Source organism: Mixophyes fleayi, chromosome 8 (genome assembly GCF_038048845.1).
Source record: "Mixophyes fleayi isolate aMixFle1 chromosome 8, aMixFle1.hap1, whole genome shotgun sequence".
Classification (NCBI taxonomy): Eukaryota; Metazoa; Chordata; class Amphibia; order Anura; family Limnodynastidae; genus Mixophyes; species Mixophyes fleayi.
Genome location: NC_134409.1, coordinates 30773038 through 30791209, shown reverse-complemented (window position 1 = coordinate 30791209; position 18172 = coordinate 30773038). Strand labels below are relative to the sequence as shown.

The 18172-nt window shown below is 38.0% G+C and overlaps 1 protein-coding gene across 4 annotated transcripts in view; it reads left to right on the top strand.

Annotated features, from left to right (window-relative positions):
• LOC142099129 (torsin-1A-interacting protein 2-like) overlaps positions 1–18126 on the top strand; it is a 45806-nt gene extending 27680 nt beyond the window's left edge. For 2 of the 4 annotated variants that reach the window (XM_075182291.1, XM_075182288.1), the window contains 9 exons: positions 1870–1905; positions 3050–3085; positions 3370–3408; positions 5104–5160; positions 5291–5329; positions 7031–7061; positions 7803–7825; positions 11812–11874; positions 15697–18126. In XM_075182291.1, the coding sequence (XP_075038392.1) occupies positions 1870–1905; positions 3050–3085; positions 3370–3408; positions 5104–5160; positions 5291–5329; positions 7031–7061; positions 7803–7825; positions 11812–11874; positions 15697–16496 (1124 nt within the window). In that variant the 3' untranslated portion in view covers positions 16497–18126. The remainder of the gene's footprint in view (positions 1–1869; positions 1906–3049; positions 3086–3369; positions 3409–5103; positions 5161–5290; positions 5330–7030; positions 7062–7802; positions 7826–11811; positions 11875–15696) is intronic. The other 2 variants (XM_075182289.1, XM_075182290.1) reach the window with 2 other exon arrangements.
• Positions 18127–18172: the final 46 nt, after the last annotated feature.

Sequence of the window (18172 nt, the reverse complement as noted above, 5' to 3'; positions counted from 1 at the left end):
AGGGCTTCACTTTGAACCATTACATACTGCGGAATTACGGTCCTTAACATGGAAGGTTGCGTTTCTCCTAGCTATTGCATCGGCTCGTAGAGTTGGGTGCACTCTCGTGTCTTGAACCATATCTTGTCTTTCACAATGATAGGGCGGTTCTCAGAACCGTTCCTGCTTTCCTGCCTAAAGTGGTTTCCAGTTTTCATGTTAACCAAGAAATGGTGGTTCTGGTGTTGACAGGGAAGCAACAGTCTTCAGGAACATTCTCCATGGAGTTTCTGGATGTGGTCAAAGCTTTCTGAATCATAGGAGATCAAAGTTTCGCCCCACAGATTCCTTATTTATTTTATTTGACTCCTCAAAACAAGGATGGCTGGCCTCCAAGCAATCGATTGCTAGGTGGCTTATGTCGACTATTAGGCTTATATCAATGCTAACCGACCTGTGGCAGATTGTATTTTTGCCCATTCTACCCGTTCGGTGGGGGCTTCCTGGGCCTTGTGAATTGGAGCCTTAGCTGACCAGTTATGCAGAGCAGCCACTTGGTCCTCGGTCCATACTTTTACAAAACTTTATCAATTTAACGTATTTGCGTCTGCAGATGCCAGTTTTGGCCATAGTGCTCTACGTGCCGGGGACAGAGTGGTTCCTCCCTTAAGGGGGATGCTTTAGAATGTCCCCATGGTAGCAGTGTCCCCCAGATAAGATGAAAGAGAAAAGAGGATTTTTATACTCACGATAAATCCATTTGTCTGATTCCATCTGGGAGACACTGCATTCCCTCCCTTCTGCTCTTCTGTTGTTTGGTCTCTGGTTGGTTGACTCCCCTTCATTGGGACTCTATACTTAAACTGAAGAGGCTTCAGGGGTGTTGCAGAGGGGAGGGGTTTGTCAGCATGATACATTAACAAGTTTACTAGTTAAGTGCCAAACTCCACTCTATTCACACAACCCATGGTAGCAGTGTCCCCCAGATGGAACAGAGAAACGGATTTATTGTGATTATAAAAATCATCTTTTCTTATGGAATAAAACTGGCTGAGGCCAGTTGCACGATCTCTTGGACTTGTGTGAAATCTCTCGGCTGCTATAAACACCATTTACCCCGGAAGATGGCACCAGGCCCCCCTACCTTGTCACAATAGGTTTGTTGCACTATGCTGCACAATACAGCAGCAACATGAAAGGGCTGGACAGGGAGTTTAAAGCGAAGTTTGCGCAGTTGAGTTGATAGGCAATTTACCAGTAGTGAAACAATACAAAAGCAAACATTGATGTTTCTATTCTAAGATCTAGCAACCAAAGTCCTTATAGCTTGTCTAAATTTTTGTTTGATCACTGTCATTGTTGCATGGTTGCTTTGTTTACATAATTTACTCTGCTTCAGATTATGTTTGCTTTCTATAAAGAGCAATGGTAAAGTGTACCTCTCATCTACACAATGTAGATATCCATATTGTGGGCTGACCCAATATATAGCTGATCAGTTCTCTACTCTTTTATTGGTTTCTAGTGTACCGAGAGACTGCATTCCCCACAAGTACATTCCCCCACAGTGTGCAGGTGATCAGTACACTTTAATCAGTTATTGGGAACAGGTCAAACATTAATACTGGGCTAACATGTCATGCACACAACATACTTTATTGTTTATTTAACAGCACCATATTACTGTTCAGAGAATATTGAAACATTCACTTCAGTTCCTCCACCATTGGAGCTTACATACCAAAAACACACACTCACACTTCCACTCCCACACACACACTTCCATTTTTACTGGAACACACACAAACATTTGAATGCAAGTTTCCTTTGTTGTAGACAACAAAATATTTCTTGGATGGACATTGATCATGCTATCTTCCTTTCACTTAGGAAAAAACAAGAAAAATGTGGATGTCAAACCAGATGGTGAGTGCAGTGCACCTGGATATTGCATTAATTTTATTGCAGCTATTGTTAATTCGGTACAGAATTTCTGACTAGTCTGCACAGACGGTTTTTATGTTTTTCCTGTTAGTATCCATTCATTCATATTGTAAAACATGTACCTGTAAAACAGACCACTGTACACAATTTGTTTGTCCCATATGTAAGAATAGCACATATAATACAACACCCTATCTACCTCCTGTTTATTCACTGTAATGTTACTCAATCGTTTTGGGCACATCTACTTCTCTGCCCAGGCCGTGCACTGTAATTGGACTCTTCTCTGGCCACCCCTGGTTCTATACACTAGCCAGGAACTAATTTAGACTTTTACTTTGCCCCAGAAACTGTGTGTTGTAGTCAAATTAGTTTTACACCAAGGGAATATTCAAAAGGATTAGTAGGCTGGTCTAAATAAAACTCAGCAGAAATGTCAGCTTTTGTGTTAATATACTGTAATATGAGTTTAGATGTCGCCTACATGTAATCTTGTGTTAATGCATATTCATTTGCTTTTTTTAATTAAAAAATAAAAAGGTAAATAAAAAAATGTAAGTTTCTTTTTTTTTTTTGTTTTTTGTTTACGCCTTTGACTTTTGCTACCAAAGATTAGTCTTCTAGTTTTCTCAATACAGAATCAAATGCATGGGCAGAACAGTAGGAGGGAAAAAGGCACACGAAAGCCTTTTTTTTTTTTTTTTTTTTTTTTTTTATTAGTGTTTTGTGTTGACCATCCCGAAGAGTTTCCTAAACCAAATCACTGTAAAGTCTTTAGCAGTATAAACCAGACATGGGGATATCATCCATGGCCATGTTAATAATCTATTCCTGTCAGACACTCCCTTAGTGAAGGGTGAGAGGGGGACCTTCAGTGAACTGGGATTACTGCTTTGGCAGCATTATTTAAATGTCTTTAGAAGCTATTTCTTATATTGAGTGATTGGAATACTGGGGAAGTTAAGCAACCAGAAGCCTTGCCGAAGAGAGACAGGTTATCCCAGAATTCTGCAGCAAGTTCATTTGCCTTGAGCTAGTAGGAGGATAGTCTGTAAAGTTCTTTTAATATGGATTACAATTATAATTTTTGGGTGAACCCTGATCATGTAACCTTCTTTTCACTCAGGAAACAACCATAGATATAAAAAGGTCAAACCAGAAAGTGAGTAGAGAACACCTGGATATTTACATCCACCTAATTTCAGCTATTGTTAATTCGGTACAGAATTTCTGACTAGTCTGTACAGCCAATTTCCTATTAGTAGTTTTTTTGGTATCCATGCTAACACCATCCAACACTTTTTCATATTGTGAAACATGTATCCGTAAAAACAGAACACTGTACTCAGTTTGTTTGTACCATATATAAGGATAATGCATAAACTATAATTCCTCTGCATCCTGTTTATCCTTTGTAATGTTATGTAATTGCATTTAATCCCTCAGAAAAGGAAGAAAAGCCCAACAGCCGTCAACAAATAGGAGGTACAACAGCATCTTTATGCAAACAGTACATAATATTGTTAAATATTCTAACCATGGCTCTGACTTCTGTATTCAAATTGTATCTCAACCACCTAGGAAATCTAAAAATAATCAACTGAAAAAGCCTTGAATGGTTAACATAATAATTAGCTCCTACTTCCTGTGCGTTTTTGGGCGCAGTCACTCCTCTGCCAAAGCTGTGCACTGTAACAAGACTGTCTGGCCACTCCTGGTTCTACGCATTTGATAGGAACTGATTCAGACTTTTTTACTTTATCCCAGAGACTGTATTCTACTATACAATCCACTAGCCAAATTACTTTTGCATCCAGAGAAAACTCCATAAAGTAATCAGGGGTCTGAAATGTTAACGTTTGTGTTCATATACTCTAATGTGAAATTTAATGTCACCTACATGTAATCCTATATTAATCCATAAAACAGATGAAATAGAAAAAATATTAATAAAGCAAAAAAACATTGGGGTACAGTGTTGGAGATCCAGGTGTGTGGGCACTTTAAGAATCTCAACAGTTGTCAATAGCTTTTCCCCTTCTAAACCCCTCTCCTGTTAGGAATTCAGTTTAGTTTAGTGCCTCAGTGTGACAGGACATGTTTTTTGGTTTGGAGCTGCGGGGCAGCTATTTTTATACAACTTATTCATTTTGAAAACATAGCACGGAGCAGCATTGGCATCTGTGTAGCGGTGTCCACAGCTGTCAGTACTGCAGCACACAGCACGGATAGCTGGAGACCAGAAGTACAGAGGGGGTGCCTCCGATGCTGGTCAAGGGAATCCTTAAGTCCATATTTGGACTTTTTCTAAAGCTGTGGAAGGTTGGTTCAAGCAGATTTCCGAGGACTCTTTAGCTGGCAAGCCGGGATCTGAATTGCTCTCTTTGGTGGAGCAGAGTCAGACAGCTATGTAGTAACTGTGGGAGGCAGCCCTGAATGCAGGGCTGATTGAAGTACTGATATTTGCATCTGCAGTCTTTGCTCATCGGACTCTCTGGCTTAAGGCCTGAGAGACTGATGTGGAGTCTAAGAGGACTGTTGAGTCGCTTCCTTTTTCTAGGGGTGTCCTGTTTGAGCCAGAGTTGGACAATATTAGTCAGGCAACAGGAGGAATTAGTCCTTTCCTTCCTGTTAATGCGTCAAATTGACAAATTCATAAAATAGAAATTAAAGTCATTGATATTAAAAACATTATTTGCTGTTATATAAAATAAACATATGAAACCTAGTATCTGGAATGTTTGGGTTTACTGAGTAAGAGTTTATCCAGTTTTGGCGCACCATGCCTAAAATCTAGTAAAAAATTACCCAACACTTCACTGGCATTGCTATCGTCAGAGCTCCTCATAGTGCCTGTAGGAAGAAACAGTTGGTGATCTTGTCTGTGTCTATGACAAAATTACCGGACAGCCGCCATATTTTTTTTTCCACCTCCTTTCTCGCTTTACGAGAACAACTGTCCAGAGTCGTGTTCCCATGCTTGTAATTATGATATAAATTAATCCTAAACACACTGGCCTCCACCAACTTTATTGAACTCAATTCCTTGTACTTGCGAGGGGGAGGAAGGGGGACATGTAGATTAAACCAGATAGTAAATGAAAGGCACATATCCCATAGTTCCGGTGTTTCTTCTTCTTATAAACTGATTGTTGGTTATTTGCATCCATTTACTTGCAGACACTGTAGATTCGATTCATCCTTTCAAGACTGGTTACGGCAGCAATTTTTCTGATGGTATGTTTCTTACCACTATCAACACCCTTCAAAATCTCTTTGCTCTGTTTATAAGTAAGCTATAATACAATATTCCCTCTACATCCTGCTTTTCTTCTCTAATGTTATTTACTTGTATTTCATCTCATAGAAGAAGATGAAAAAAAGACAATGTGCCATCAACAAAGAGGTACATCTAGTAGTCATTTCTATTATATTAGATCACATTATATTATGTTTAATTCAAATATTGTACATAGGGCTCTGGCCTACATGTTCACATTGTATCTGTAACAATTGTGAAATATAAAAATGATCATCAGGAAATATCTGAATTGTACACAAATAATAAATAGTTCTACGTCTTGTGCATTTTGATGGCAGAGGCTCTTCTGCCTGAATCCTATATTGGAACAGGGCCATTATTGGCAGTTATCACTAACGCCTGGTTGTGTGCATCGGCCCTGGAATTAACTCAGACTTACACTTTGCCGATATATAGATGGATATAGATATCTGCTGGGGCTCCGCGCTCTCCAAGGGTTCCACGTCACACTACACTTTTGGCCTATTGGAAAGAAACAGAGTGGATGTATATACCCCCCTCCCCGTTCTTTCAGAGAGTGGTTGCAGTCTTGTTTTAGTAAGCTTGTCACCGTGAAGCATAATTGAAGAATACGCCACTTTTTTATTTTTAATTACTTTTATTTCTATCTGACTTATTAAGAGTGAGGATTACGCTTCAAATAAAAGTTACCAATTGTTTCTAAATCCATGGACAGTCCCAGCATTGTCTGCGTAAATGCTGTTAGCTGAAAATGTCCATACTGTAATGTAGTTTCTATTGTTCTACATGTTTGAAGCAAATCTTTCCAACTATTCTCATTCTATTGGCTTTATAACTTAATATGTGTTGAGATGTATTAATGGATTACATTAACAACTGAATGGACACTCTCTTTTATTATTTATTTTTTACTGTGGGTAGACATGGACCTCAAACACTGCTATGTGTCACATCACTGCTTAAAACAGGCTGTCATTAATAGCCCAGGGTTCCATAACAGTTGCTGACTGTTTGACTATTTGTTGATAACGTTTAATAAGAGAGTTTGATCACATGATCATTGGGGACCCCTACAGAGTAGAGAGCTACCTGGTATAAGAAAAATATCCAGGCTTGCTCCTTTTAACCTAAAAAATAAATAAAACCTTAAGTGTTTTAGCTCCACCTTGAGCTGGTATGTTTGTGAAAAAAATGCGCACTTGTTTCTGGCCCCTATAACTTTTCATAACGTAGCAAAAGTGACACATATCGGGGGATTTCAGTTGGCCGCGCTACTGTAAAAAGTAATGTGGCCTGCGCACTAATACCGAAGTTATGGTAAGAGTGCGCATAATTGCCGTTAATGTAGTAATTTCAACGCCAGCTTTTTGCTCGCGGCTCCCTGAGCCGTGAGCAGAAACCAGGGTTAAAATTACTGTATTAATGGTAATATATTTAGCGCTGCATTACTCGCGACAGAATTAAATCCCCCCCCATTGAGTATTAAAATAAATGGGCAAAATAAAGCAACACATTTAAACACCTATTATTAGTGAAACTCAAATTACTTGAAAATAATAATGGAATCGCCCAAAAAGCCCCATCTGTTATCAAAAACAACTATACAAAATTCATTGTTATACTTGTAACAAATCGAACAAAAGAGAAGTTATTTATCCTGCACATAGCAAGAATTCAACATTGAGTGCTTAAAGGAATATTCCAGTTTGTAGTACCTCTGTAACCCTTTACCTAGCTTGCACTGATTACATAAACTTTAAAGGGAGGATAGTGGATGTGTGGTGGATCATATATCTGACCTCTTCTTGTTCTCTTATGTTTCAGCTGGCTTCAGTTCCCAGGGAAGAATCACACGGTAAACCTTAATAACTTTATTTAAATATAGAATATATAGAGGCTCAATTATAGTCGGACAAGTCAAAGCACAGATGTATATTGTGTGCTACAAAAAACACTTTTATATGCAATTTAATTAAAAATGTAACTGTCCACATGAAGATATGTTTAAAGAACATCATGATACAGACTTTAAGCTGCATACTCAAGACACCATCCATCATCATCAACTTTATGGTGGATGGAGTTTGTGTTAAATAAAAGCTTTAAATAATCTTTATTTACCGAAAGTGACCCATGGACCACTAGTCATAGCCTGGGCAGGTTGCCGCTATTGTGGGGGACAAACAGTGTGGAGTCCCCCTGCAAAAGCCACAACCAGCGCCAGGCTATGGCAGGCTGGTCTGGAGACAATGTAAAAGGAAAACCTGCCACGTGGGGTCCATCTGTCAGAGGTGACAGAGCCCCAGCCTGTTGGGCATGTGGCTGTATTCCCCAGGGTGATTGGGACTGGAAAAAATGGTAGATTTCAGATGATATTAAAGTGACTCAGATTTTACAAATTGTGACAGCCTTTCTATGTTATGTTATTGCGGAAAATAACATATTTTAAGTAGAGTCTACTTTTATAGCTAGTATGTATGGGTTCTGTGTAGTGTACTCAAATGTGATTTGTCTTTGTTAATGGGTTATTTCCTCTCAATCCTCTTTGGCATTGTCTTGTTCAAATAAACTGACTCCTGTCCCTTGTTGTTTTCAGGAGTTATCCGTACATGGCCCCTGGCAAGTATTTCTTCACTTTTACTTGATTTCTTTTTTACTTCCGTGTCCTCTTATCTATGATGGGCGACTGTGAATTTCCTCCACGTGTTTCCATTCACTGTTTTTTGGTTTTTTTTCTCAGCCACAGCTGTAACTATCTGTAAATTAGTCAGGTGCTACTTTCTCTAGCGATAACCCCCATTCAAGCTTACCAACTCGCAGCTAGTTGTGGCGGGTCTCCTGCTCTTTACATGGAGCACACAGAACATTTAAATTCATATTTCTTTGGCTCTCTAAAGAAATAAATAAATGTATAGTATATACTATACAGGTAGTAAGTAGAGAATGCTAACATTCTTTGTCTTGAGTAGAATCCTGAAATGTCTGTACTGGAAGCTAGCTCTTGCAGGCTTTACAATATCCACATGGGGAAGAGCCTGGTAGTTATGTTCCTTATTAATCCTTACTTTGGTAGATACAGAGTGAGTGTCACACTTCAATGCTGAAAGCTAGAAATAACCGCTATGGAGCCCGGAATATGATGAAAGCATATGATATTTATTGAACAGATATGATCCAGATAATGCAGAAAATGGTACAAAGTAGTATTTGCAGACACTAAATAAGATTATCTGAGAGAAGCTGAAAGAAGGTAATAAGAGGCTGAGTGGAGAGAAACCAGGTACAGAAATGTCGGCAAGCAGCTTATGGAAGTCACAGGGAACAGGAGAAACAAGTGAGCACAACAGTGTCAGTCAAAGCAACAATGACCAGCAAAGGTAACTGGGAGAGGCAGGTATAAATAAGGAGACAACTGGTGCAGATGATTAGGTTAACCCATGGTAGTGAGAAGAGACGAGGAAAGGCATAATAGCAGCACCTCTGGTGGATTAGAGGTACTTCACGATACATTCAAAGTAGCAACTCCAAAGTAGTTCAAAGACAGGAGCTGCTAAGAGAAGCAGTATGCCGAGGACGGCAGTAGAAGTGCAGGCAGATCCTGACAGTGAGTATGTACCAGTCTATCTCTAAAATTGTTGACTCTTTTGGCAGTGAGCCATTTTGAGAGAGAGAAAGGGAGTCTCTATTTGTCTTCCATGCTCTACTATATCCACTTTCTCTATATAAAAAAAAAAGTTAACTAGCGCCTTAAATATTACTCTAAAAGTGTCATCATTGGAGTAATTTCTCCATAACCTTAGAAATGGGCTCTTGAAGAGAGAAAACTGTTGTTAGCCATTTCTTTTAGATGAATTATTTGTTGATATATGTCCATTTTCCATTACGCAGATTGTTAAATAAACAAACAGATTAATCAATATTCAGTATAGATAGGAATTGGTCCTGCGTGGGTAAACTACCCATCCAAAAGAACAGAATATCATCTATAAATGTAATCCATATCAGGATGTATTTTACAATTGTATTTGTAAATAATGGAGTGGAATTGAGAGATACTTCAGCGCAATGGTTTATAAGACATATTGGGGCATATTCAATTCCGATCCCGATTCGCGGGATCGTGCTGGAACGGCCTCGAACGTAATCCGCGGTACCGCAATAACGTGGATTTTTCCGCGTTATTGAGATAACGTATTACCGGCAGTAGTGCGCATTTTCCGCGGTAACGCGCGGTACCGCGGATCGGAATTGAATATGCCCCTTTATGTTCTATGAAGAGATTAAGTTGCCCATTAAAAAGTACTTCTCGAGATTAGCGAAAGACAGTCCACATTTTGTGCCCATTGCATGCCCTATTGAGTCAAAGATGGAATAATTATGTTCCACAATAAATTCTAAAAGTTCAATAATTAATTGAATGAATTCTGGATTATAGCTATTGGCATTGCTCAAGAAATATTGGGCCTCCTTTAAAATATCTTCATGTTTGATACTAGAATATAAAGTCTACATGAAAAGTGACAATTGAGGTTTATAACTCCTGAATATTTTTCAGCATTAAGAATTTTATCGAGCCTCCTCTTAAATAATTCAATAAATAATAACCTTTTAATAAAGGTTTTTGTTTTTATTTTATACTCAATTGGGAACCCAATTGTGGAATGACTACTACTCCAGAAATATTAAGCTAAGAAAGTGTCCGTCCGTATTCTCTGCTCGTGTGTGCATTATATTTGTTTTAAGAATCATTTTTTTTGTAGAATGTATTTAATTGATTTCTATTTTATATGTTAAGTTTAAGAATTATAACATATTGGTGTTTCCTAATTGCACTATTTTTGTTTTTTAAATTGGTCCTTAATTGTGTCAGTATTTTGCTACTATAATTGCTAATAATTTAGCTGGTAGAAATAAATGAAAATCTATGGCTACTATAACAAATCTATTCTTTAACTGGTTGAAATGAATCTTTACTATAATTAATATAGAGCTGCGTAGCTTAGATACAATATTTAGTAGTGCTTTTTTATGTTTTACATTTTATCCTAGTTTAATTTTATCTCGTGTCATGTTTTTTATGTGTTTCTGATTACTATACTAAGTGCAGGAAGTAAATTATCTAATAATTTTATAATGTATTTGCATAAGAAATAATGCTCAATATTTAATTCCCATTTATATTAAAACTGATTACACCTGTTGATTATGGGCTGCAAATCTCTAAATTCCTTCAAATTGACTGACATAACAGATAACTAATCTCTGTGTTTATAATCTCCTGATGAATTGAATGACACAGTATTGTAAAACTATTCTTATACATAAAGTAATCAAGAAGATCAACAACAATATTGCACAAAGGGAGCAGTAGACAAACACAGATCAGTGTAATATAGGCAAAACTCTGTGCGGCTCCCATTAAAAGGGGAAGACCAGCAAATTGCGAAATGTAATCTCTGCAAAACACAAGTGCTAGTGGCACAAACCTATATAGGTATACAGAGGAACATTTCAACACTTCTAACAGATACTGCAAATGCATTTCAATCTGGTAACATTAGCCTGTAATAAATATTTTGAGCACTAACATGAATTTTTAAGTAGCCTGTTAGTGATCTACTTTACATTTTAAATGCAATTTTTTATATTTTTTTAATATTTTTTACTTTTATTGTGGAAATAAATACAAATAGAAATCAAGAACAAAGCATAGGGTATATGAAGATGAACAAGGAAGACCAAAGAACACACATACAAAAGAGAAAATCAAATCGGAGATGCGGTGTATAAAATAGTAAACCAGATACATGTCCCAAGACAAAACAGTCATAGGGCTAGATTTACTAAGCTGCGGGTTTTAAAAAGTGGGGATGATGCCTATAGCAACCAATCAGATTCTAGCTTTCATTTATTTAGTACCTTCTACAAAATGATAGCAAGAGTCTGATTGGTTGCTATAGGCAACATCCCCACTTTTTCAAACCCGCAGCTTAGTAAATCTAGCCCATAGTGTTCACACATTGTTGCCAACATGGTCAGGATTTGAATGCAATTTATCGACCGTATTGAACTGCACTATATATATATATATATATATATATATATATATATATATATATATATATATATATATATATATATATATATATATATATATATATATATATATATATATATACATTCATTCATTCATTCATTTAAACAATATATCTCTGTTCTGTAATTATCTTTCATGAATTTGTAAATTAGTCAATTCTTTGTTCGCTTATTTGCATTCTGGATTCTTCAGTTACCTTTTCTTTCATTATAAATATTAGTTTTCAGTTTAATAAATGTAAATTTATTACATTTTAGATCTTTGTTACACCACTGTCCTAAATTGTGCTAAAAGTTTAATATTTGCGGTATATGTTTCAATTTACAATGGTGGTTGTAAAAATGAACGCAGCTTTTTTGTGTTAAGATGCCGCTTGGTTGTGGATATTGCATCTTTTGTATTCATCGATAATTGCTGGATAAGCTGTGCTTTTCATCAGTAAAGTTTATTTCTGATTGGTAATGAAGAGAGAATTATATTTACAATAAAATTATGTTTCATTGTGTAGAAAGAAAAGAAAAGACTCCAAATATTCCTGGCCTCGAACCACAGTCTTTGAACAAGAACATAGGTATGTTAATTATAAGTATTTCCACAAAGGGAGCTGTATTTCTGTTATAACCAGCTGCTTGTGGACTAAGACTATTATTGAACAGAGTGTATGATGGCCACAAAAGGGCAAAGGGCCTCTAGTTGTTAGTATGCTACCATTACTGTAGTGCACCTGGCCTCTGGTGTAGGAAGCTACTAATGCAGATATCTGAGCTTGTCTAAGCTTTGGCTCATTCAGGCTCCGAAGTAAAGTTCAAGGATGAGCTTTCTCTTGGGTCTCACTGTGTGGGTGTGGTAGGGGGGGGGTGGGGAGGAAAGACATAGCTGCTTGATATTGAACTAGGACTCTTTCCCAGCCCTTCTACAGTTTACTCGGATTGGGTTAGAGTGAAGGTGTGGCAGAAGGCAAGTGCAGCAAGTAGGACCTGACTGACCAAGTTAAAGCTTATATTGGCTGTGGGCAGACAAATATAACTTGACCAGGACACCCTTGGAGGCATTGGGGGTCTGTGTTGAGGTTCCCTTTGGAGTAGATGTAGCTACCTTGTCAGACATGGCTGCAGACAACTGGTCTATGTTCTAATACTATGGGAAAAGTAGTGATAAAGGTCTGTGGTTTGAGTAAAAACACATCCATGTCCTGAGAACCCGACCAACAAATTGAGGAGGATAGATAGCAAATTTATTAAAACTGGTGACCCGATAAAAAAGTGGGTAATGTAAAAAATCCCCTTTGGCCAACTAGATATCCACTGATTGTCTACCTGTGGAACAACAAATAATTCCCACTTCACTAGTGGAAAGTGGAGTATTAGCCAGGAGGAGTGTTACCCAATGTCTGCTCTTGCCCTCCAATTTCAGCTTGTGTAGAGTGCTCTGCCAGTCCTGTACTGTATAGACTAGAAGAAGAGTCAAGACTGTAGGGCAGAATTGATTGGTGTGTCTCAGAGAGGGAAAGCTTCTCCAGCGCCAGTGTCAAAGGAGTCCTAAATGTGACATCACCCACAGGGAAACGTGATTGGCCAAGCGTGTCATGGGATCTGGAACTACTGGCCTTGTATCCTTTTTTATAGTTTGATAATTTGTTAGTATTCCTGAATTATCTTGATATTTGTAGCTTTGTCAGTACTACATATAATGTGTGTCATTTCCCTTTATTTCAATTTCACATATATTCAAGAAGAAACATGTTAGATTAGTATTATGGCAACCAGTGCGGCATAAACTTATAGAACTAGTTAAAGAGGTCTTCACCTATAGCAGCCGCCTCTCCCGTAGAGACTGGTTATGCTCACAGGTACTCGGATGCCCCCAGGACTTAAGCTCAGTGTAGTACAAGTTTATGCTCACACGGCGGCGCATAGGTACAGGAGGTAATACACGAGTGGAGACAGGCCAGGGATCTGCGAACTGGACAGGACAGAGCACCGGTGGAGATGTCAGATACCAAAAGGTCAGGGTCACAGGCAATGGCTCCAAGTTCGGGTACAGGCAGGAGGTCAGGGCCACAGGCAATGGTTTTGAATCCAGGAACAGGCAGAGGTCATACACAGAGAAAGCAGTCTGAGGTTGAACACCAACACAGCACAGAAGCAGGCAGCAATACTGAGAACAGAACGCTATAACCGGCAGTGAGGCTTAGACCTCATTGCCTTAAATAGTACAGGTGACCAATCAGAGGGGAGTCCTGGAGGTGCTCCCAGGACTACCTATTAACACTGGCACTGCCAGCCAATGGGGGACAGAGTACCCAGCTGCCTAATATCTAATTAGCCCTCAATGGCTAAACCTTAACAGAACTGCGCACACACGCCCGGCTGTTAGACAGCTGGCTGGCGCAGCGGCAGGGAACTCCTAGCGTCTCGGTTTTTGCCCAGGCAAATGGGACAAAGAAACCGGAAGTGACGTCCCAGTCGTCATAGGTTCAAGTCCCATAATGGAGATGGTAATTTTAAAGGAGGGCTTAGACTTTTTCTTTTTTTTTTTAGTTTTTTTCAAGGGATCTACTGTGGAATTTTTTTATTTCACAGACATTGATTGACTTTTCAATTTTTGAGCATATTAAGCTATTCACCATTGTCCAAATCTTGACTGAATGGTCCAGGTTTGAAATTATACTATAGGTACACCTTGCTGAGAGAGTTTTCCAGATTCTGTTATATTTCTAGGAAGTGGAAGGTCCTCTAGAAAGTATCAGAGTATTGATTACCTCTGAGGATAAACATTTTGAAATCATCATATCAGGCTCTATGCAGTCAAGCTAAGCCCCTACAGGCAAGGATGAAATGGCTCCTTGTAAGATCAAATCACATCAGGAGTAACTTCCAAAATTTCCCTCTCGAGTTAACAATTCTATAAACCAAACTCCATACTGGGGAAAATTGGTATGACTTGTTCCTTGTCCTCTTTTATCTTCTTTATCATTCTGGATGTCTTTAGAGTTGGAGGAAAGATGTATATTAAATATTGACTCCAGTTCATTGTCATCCCATTCAAAGATTCTTGGAGGTCTCATGTCTTGAGTGAATTGAATCTTGGAAGATTTATTTTGCTTTATAAGACTGATATCTGGCTAGCTCATCTTTATATTACCTGGATGAATATATCCCTGTTCAGTTCCTGTGTGGATAAGTTTTGGTTGTCTGCTTAATGAGGCTGGAGAAGGCTCTGATGGCAGAAGACACCTGATCCAGATCTCTTTTAGTTTATAGTCTTGTTGCCCACACCTTGAATGCCTTGCTGCAGTGTGAATGAGAGGTAATAGTTTTGTGACACTCCTACATTAGTAGACAATATCTTACAACTCCTTCTGTTTTGAAATACATGAAAATGTTCTACTGTTGTCAGATTTTATTCTGACCACTTTGTTGAATATAATTATGTGAAATGTTACTGAAAAATCTGTTTATTGTTCAGTCACCATGTCATGTTGGCATCTGACTGTTCAAAGACTTGATATCTTCCAATTGTCCAGCAAATCGCTCTGCCAATCCCTCGTGTGAGAACTTGCTTACTATACCACTTGCCTACTATATCACTGTTTGTATTTGGTGATCCATACCAGTATAACGACAGTTATACAGTAGGTGTCCACTTTTAGCGCCAGGATTTTCAGCTGATCTGTGGGATGTAGATTTGATTTTGAACAATTGACCCAGTAGTTGACATGTAGTCTGGAATTCTGAAGACAGTTCTCTGTTTTTGTACTTTGTTTATAGTAGTGCTTCTCATGATTATTTTATTAGCCAGTCCTCTAGGTGCGGCATTGGATAAACCCCTTATATTCTTACAGCTGCCAGTAGAATTTATGAACACCTTTGAAACAGACGAAGGTTCGAATGGTAGTGCAGGTGTATACGTTTTATTTAATAGGTTAGCCTATGATTGTGTGCAGCCAAGGCTAAAAAGGAAGTAAAATATATGCACTAACTACTGCAATTTGTTGTATAGCTCACCGTTTTGCACAAAACTATTGTCTGTCTTTGTTAAATACAAACTTATTATATATATTTGATACTTATTATATATATTTGATTATTTATTACATCCTTTTTTGTGTTTTACACAATTTACAACAAATTCTACGCCTGACTTAAAAATTCAATTCTATTTGCAGAAATTTCTACATTTTAAAATTGTAAAAATGGTTGTCAGGTTTATCCACCCCCTGTCCCAGGGTGCATAGATGTTTTCATTGCTGAAGAACTGAGGGAGAAAAGAAAACCTATAGCTCATATGAAGTATCATGCCCCCACCCCGACATTGCCTCTCATTATAATGTTATCAGTCGTTCGATAATGGCGAGTTCATATATTTATAACTTTCTCCGTTTCTCCTGTAGGTAAAAATCTGTGTGGCGGGATTACAGTTTTATTTGTTTTAGTCTGTATAGTAGTTTCCGCTTTGTCTCTGAAGCCGTTAATCCTGGAGAAGCTAGCCCCTAACAAAGCAGATGAATCCCAAGTCTTGAAGGATTTCTATGACGGGTTTAGAACGCTGCCCATGCTTTTTACCAGTCAGTCGCAGGCGCTGTGGACCAGAAGTCAACGCATTCTAGAGCTGCATCTCCGTAAACTGGAGAACAACGAGCAGCCTGCTATCATTTTACTTACAGCTGCCCGGGATGGAGAAAAGACTCTACATTGTGTAGGCAACAAGCTAGCAAAGACGTATGCCTCCTCCCTTAACTCTAGTTGCACTGTAATTTCTGGACCAGACAGGAAATCTGAAAACAATGAAGACGTTAAACTGGAAATCGACAATAAACTAAGTGCAGGATTCCAGGCCAGGGCAAGAGCAGCAGTGTTGCATCGTTTGGAATTACTGCCACCTGGGTCACTGCTCATTCTATACAAATATTGTGACCACGAGAATGCTCATTTTAAAAACGTGGCACTAGTGCTTACAGTCCTCTTAGAAGACTCAACCCTTGTACCAGATATTCCACTTAATGATCTGGAGGAGAAAGTAAGAGATTTTTTCGACAAAACATTCATTGTCTCAACAACACAAAAGTCACATAATGAGATGGACGTGGACAAGCTGAGTGGAGTCTGGAGTCGCATCTCCCACGTGGTGCTTCCTGTATTTCCTGAAGAAAAAATTGAGGAACTATGTGACGAAACAGAATCCAAAGTATGAAGTCATAAGATGTCTCTATGGTATTTGATATCACTTTTGAGTACATCGCCAACTTTGCTGTCATATGGACAACACTTTGTACAGTCAGGTGATTTTAAATGACACCAACAATAGAAACAACTGTTTATAATTAACGTCTTCATGTGTTCTCCATGTGACATCCTTTCTAGATCTAGCTCTAAAGGAAATAAGCATAAAAGACTGCCTTAGTCTGTCTTGATATTATATGTTAACTACCAGCATTGAAGACCTCCTGTTCAGAATTGTAAGAAAAGGTAAACTTTGCATCCTAAGTCCCGCTAGTTAATGGTGAGGAGAAAAAGAACATTTTCTGCAAATATTATGGACTTTTCAACATTGTATATCCATGATGAAGTCCGATGATATCACTGACTGCAATATCATGTCAAATCGCTTCTCCTTAACATGATTATTCCACTTTGCAACGTGGAGCTATATGCTGGAAAATATTGTGCTCTGCTGCAATAGTATAATATTAGTAAGGGAATATAAATTAACTTCATGATGGAAAGAATGAGACATTGAAATGAAAATGTAAGCAATATGTAAATGCTATAGGTTATTTTTCTCAAAGGTAATTTTACAGCTAGGATTTATACAATGGGACACGAGAAATCTAACACAATATTCTGCAAAAGTATTGCTGTTTATAACATACCATGGTTCTAGTAACTGTTGCTCTCAGTTCAGTGATGAGCATAAGATGCTTTCAACAGAAGTGCATCAAGCTCTTCCAGCCAATCTCTCCCTTTAAAGGCTTTCTACTCCTCTCCATGTGAAACTGCTGGCAATTTATACAACCTGCGCGCTAGGTTTATCTATCAGCGCAGAGATGTCATAATGCTGGAGACAATGAATAAAGTTGCAACACAATGTAAAACATCCTTAACGAATATAGTGCATGCCCTAGTTTAAAGAGACAATTAGATATGAACATTCCCGTTCAAAATCAGATAATATATTGTTTTCTCCAAAACAAGTTTATCTTTAAAATTTCCTTCCAGGTTCGCACTTAGACTCTGTGTTTAATATGACACCGTGGGATTCAGCCTTTTTCAAAGTACACCTTTCAGCAAATCCCCTGATCTAACGCTCCTACCCACATGGTAGGTACCAGATGGTGACTATGTAGGCATTCTTTTACATGACTAATTAGATTGCTGCACATTATCTTTAGACAAGGAAATATTCAATTTCCTTTTTATTTACACACACATTCTGCAACGGGTGGTGGGCTTTTAGTCACTTGATTCAAATTGTTGAAAATCATGTTTAGCCTGTACTTTTTATAATAATTGTCATTGTTACCTTTCTATTTGGCTGTCATCTCTTGTTTCCTTTTTACGGTTTGTGACACTTTTGTATTTTTATCCTATCGGGGATATAAATGCAATTCATATAGAGCCCCTAGGGAAATAAACATCAGAGGAATGTTTCTTAAACCCATTTTTACTAGATTATTATTTTGCAGGGGAAGGGGCTATCCTCCTTACAAAGTATTTGTTATAATCCAATAACCAAGCAAACAGGTTATGATTTAAATGGAAACTACTTCTACACAAAGCATTTATAGGAAAACATTGCAATGACAATAAATACTTTTCATTTAGATTTTTTTTTTCATTTCATTTAACCCATCTCTGTTTTGACTAAAA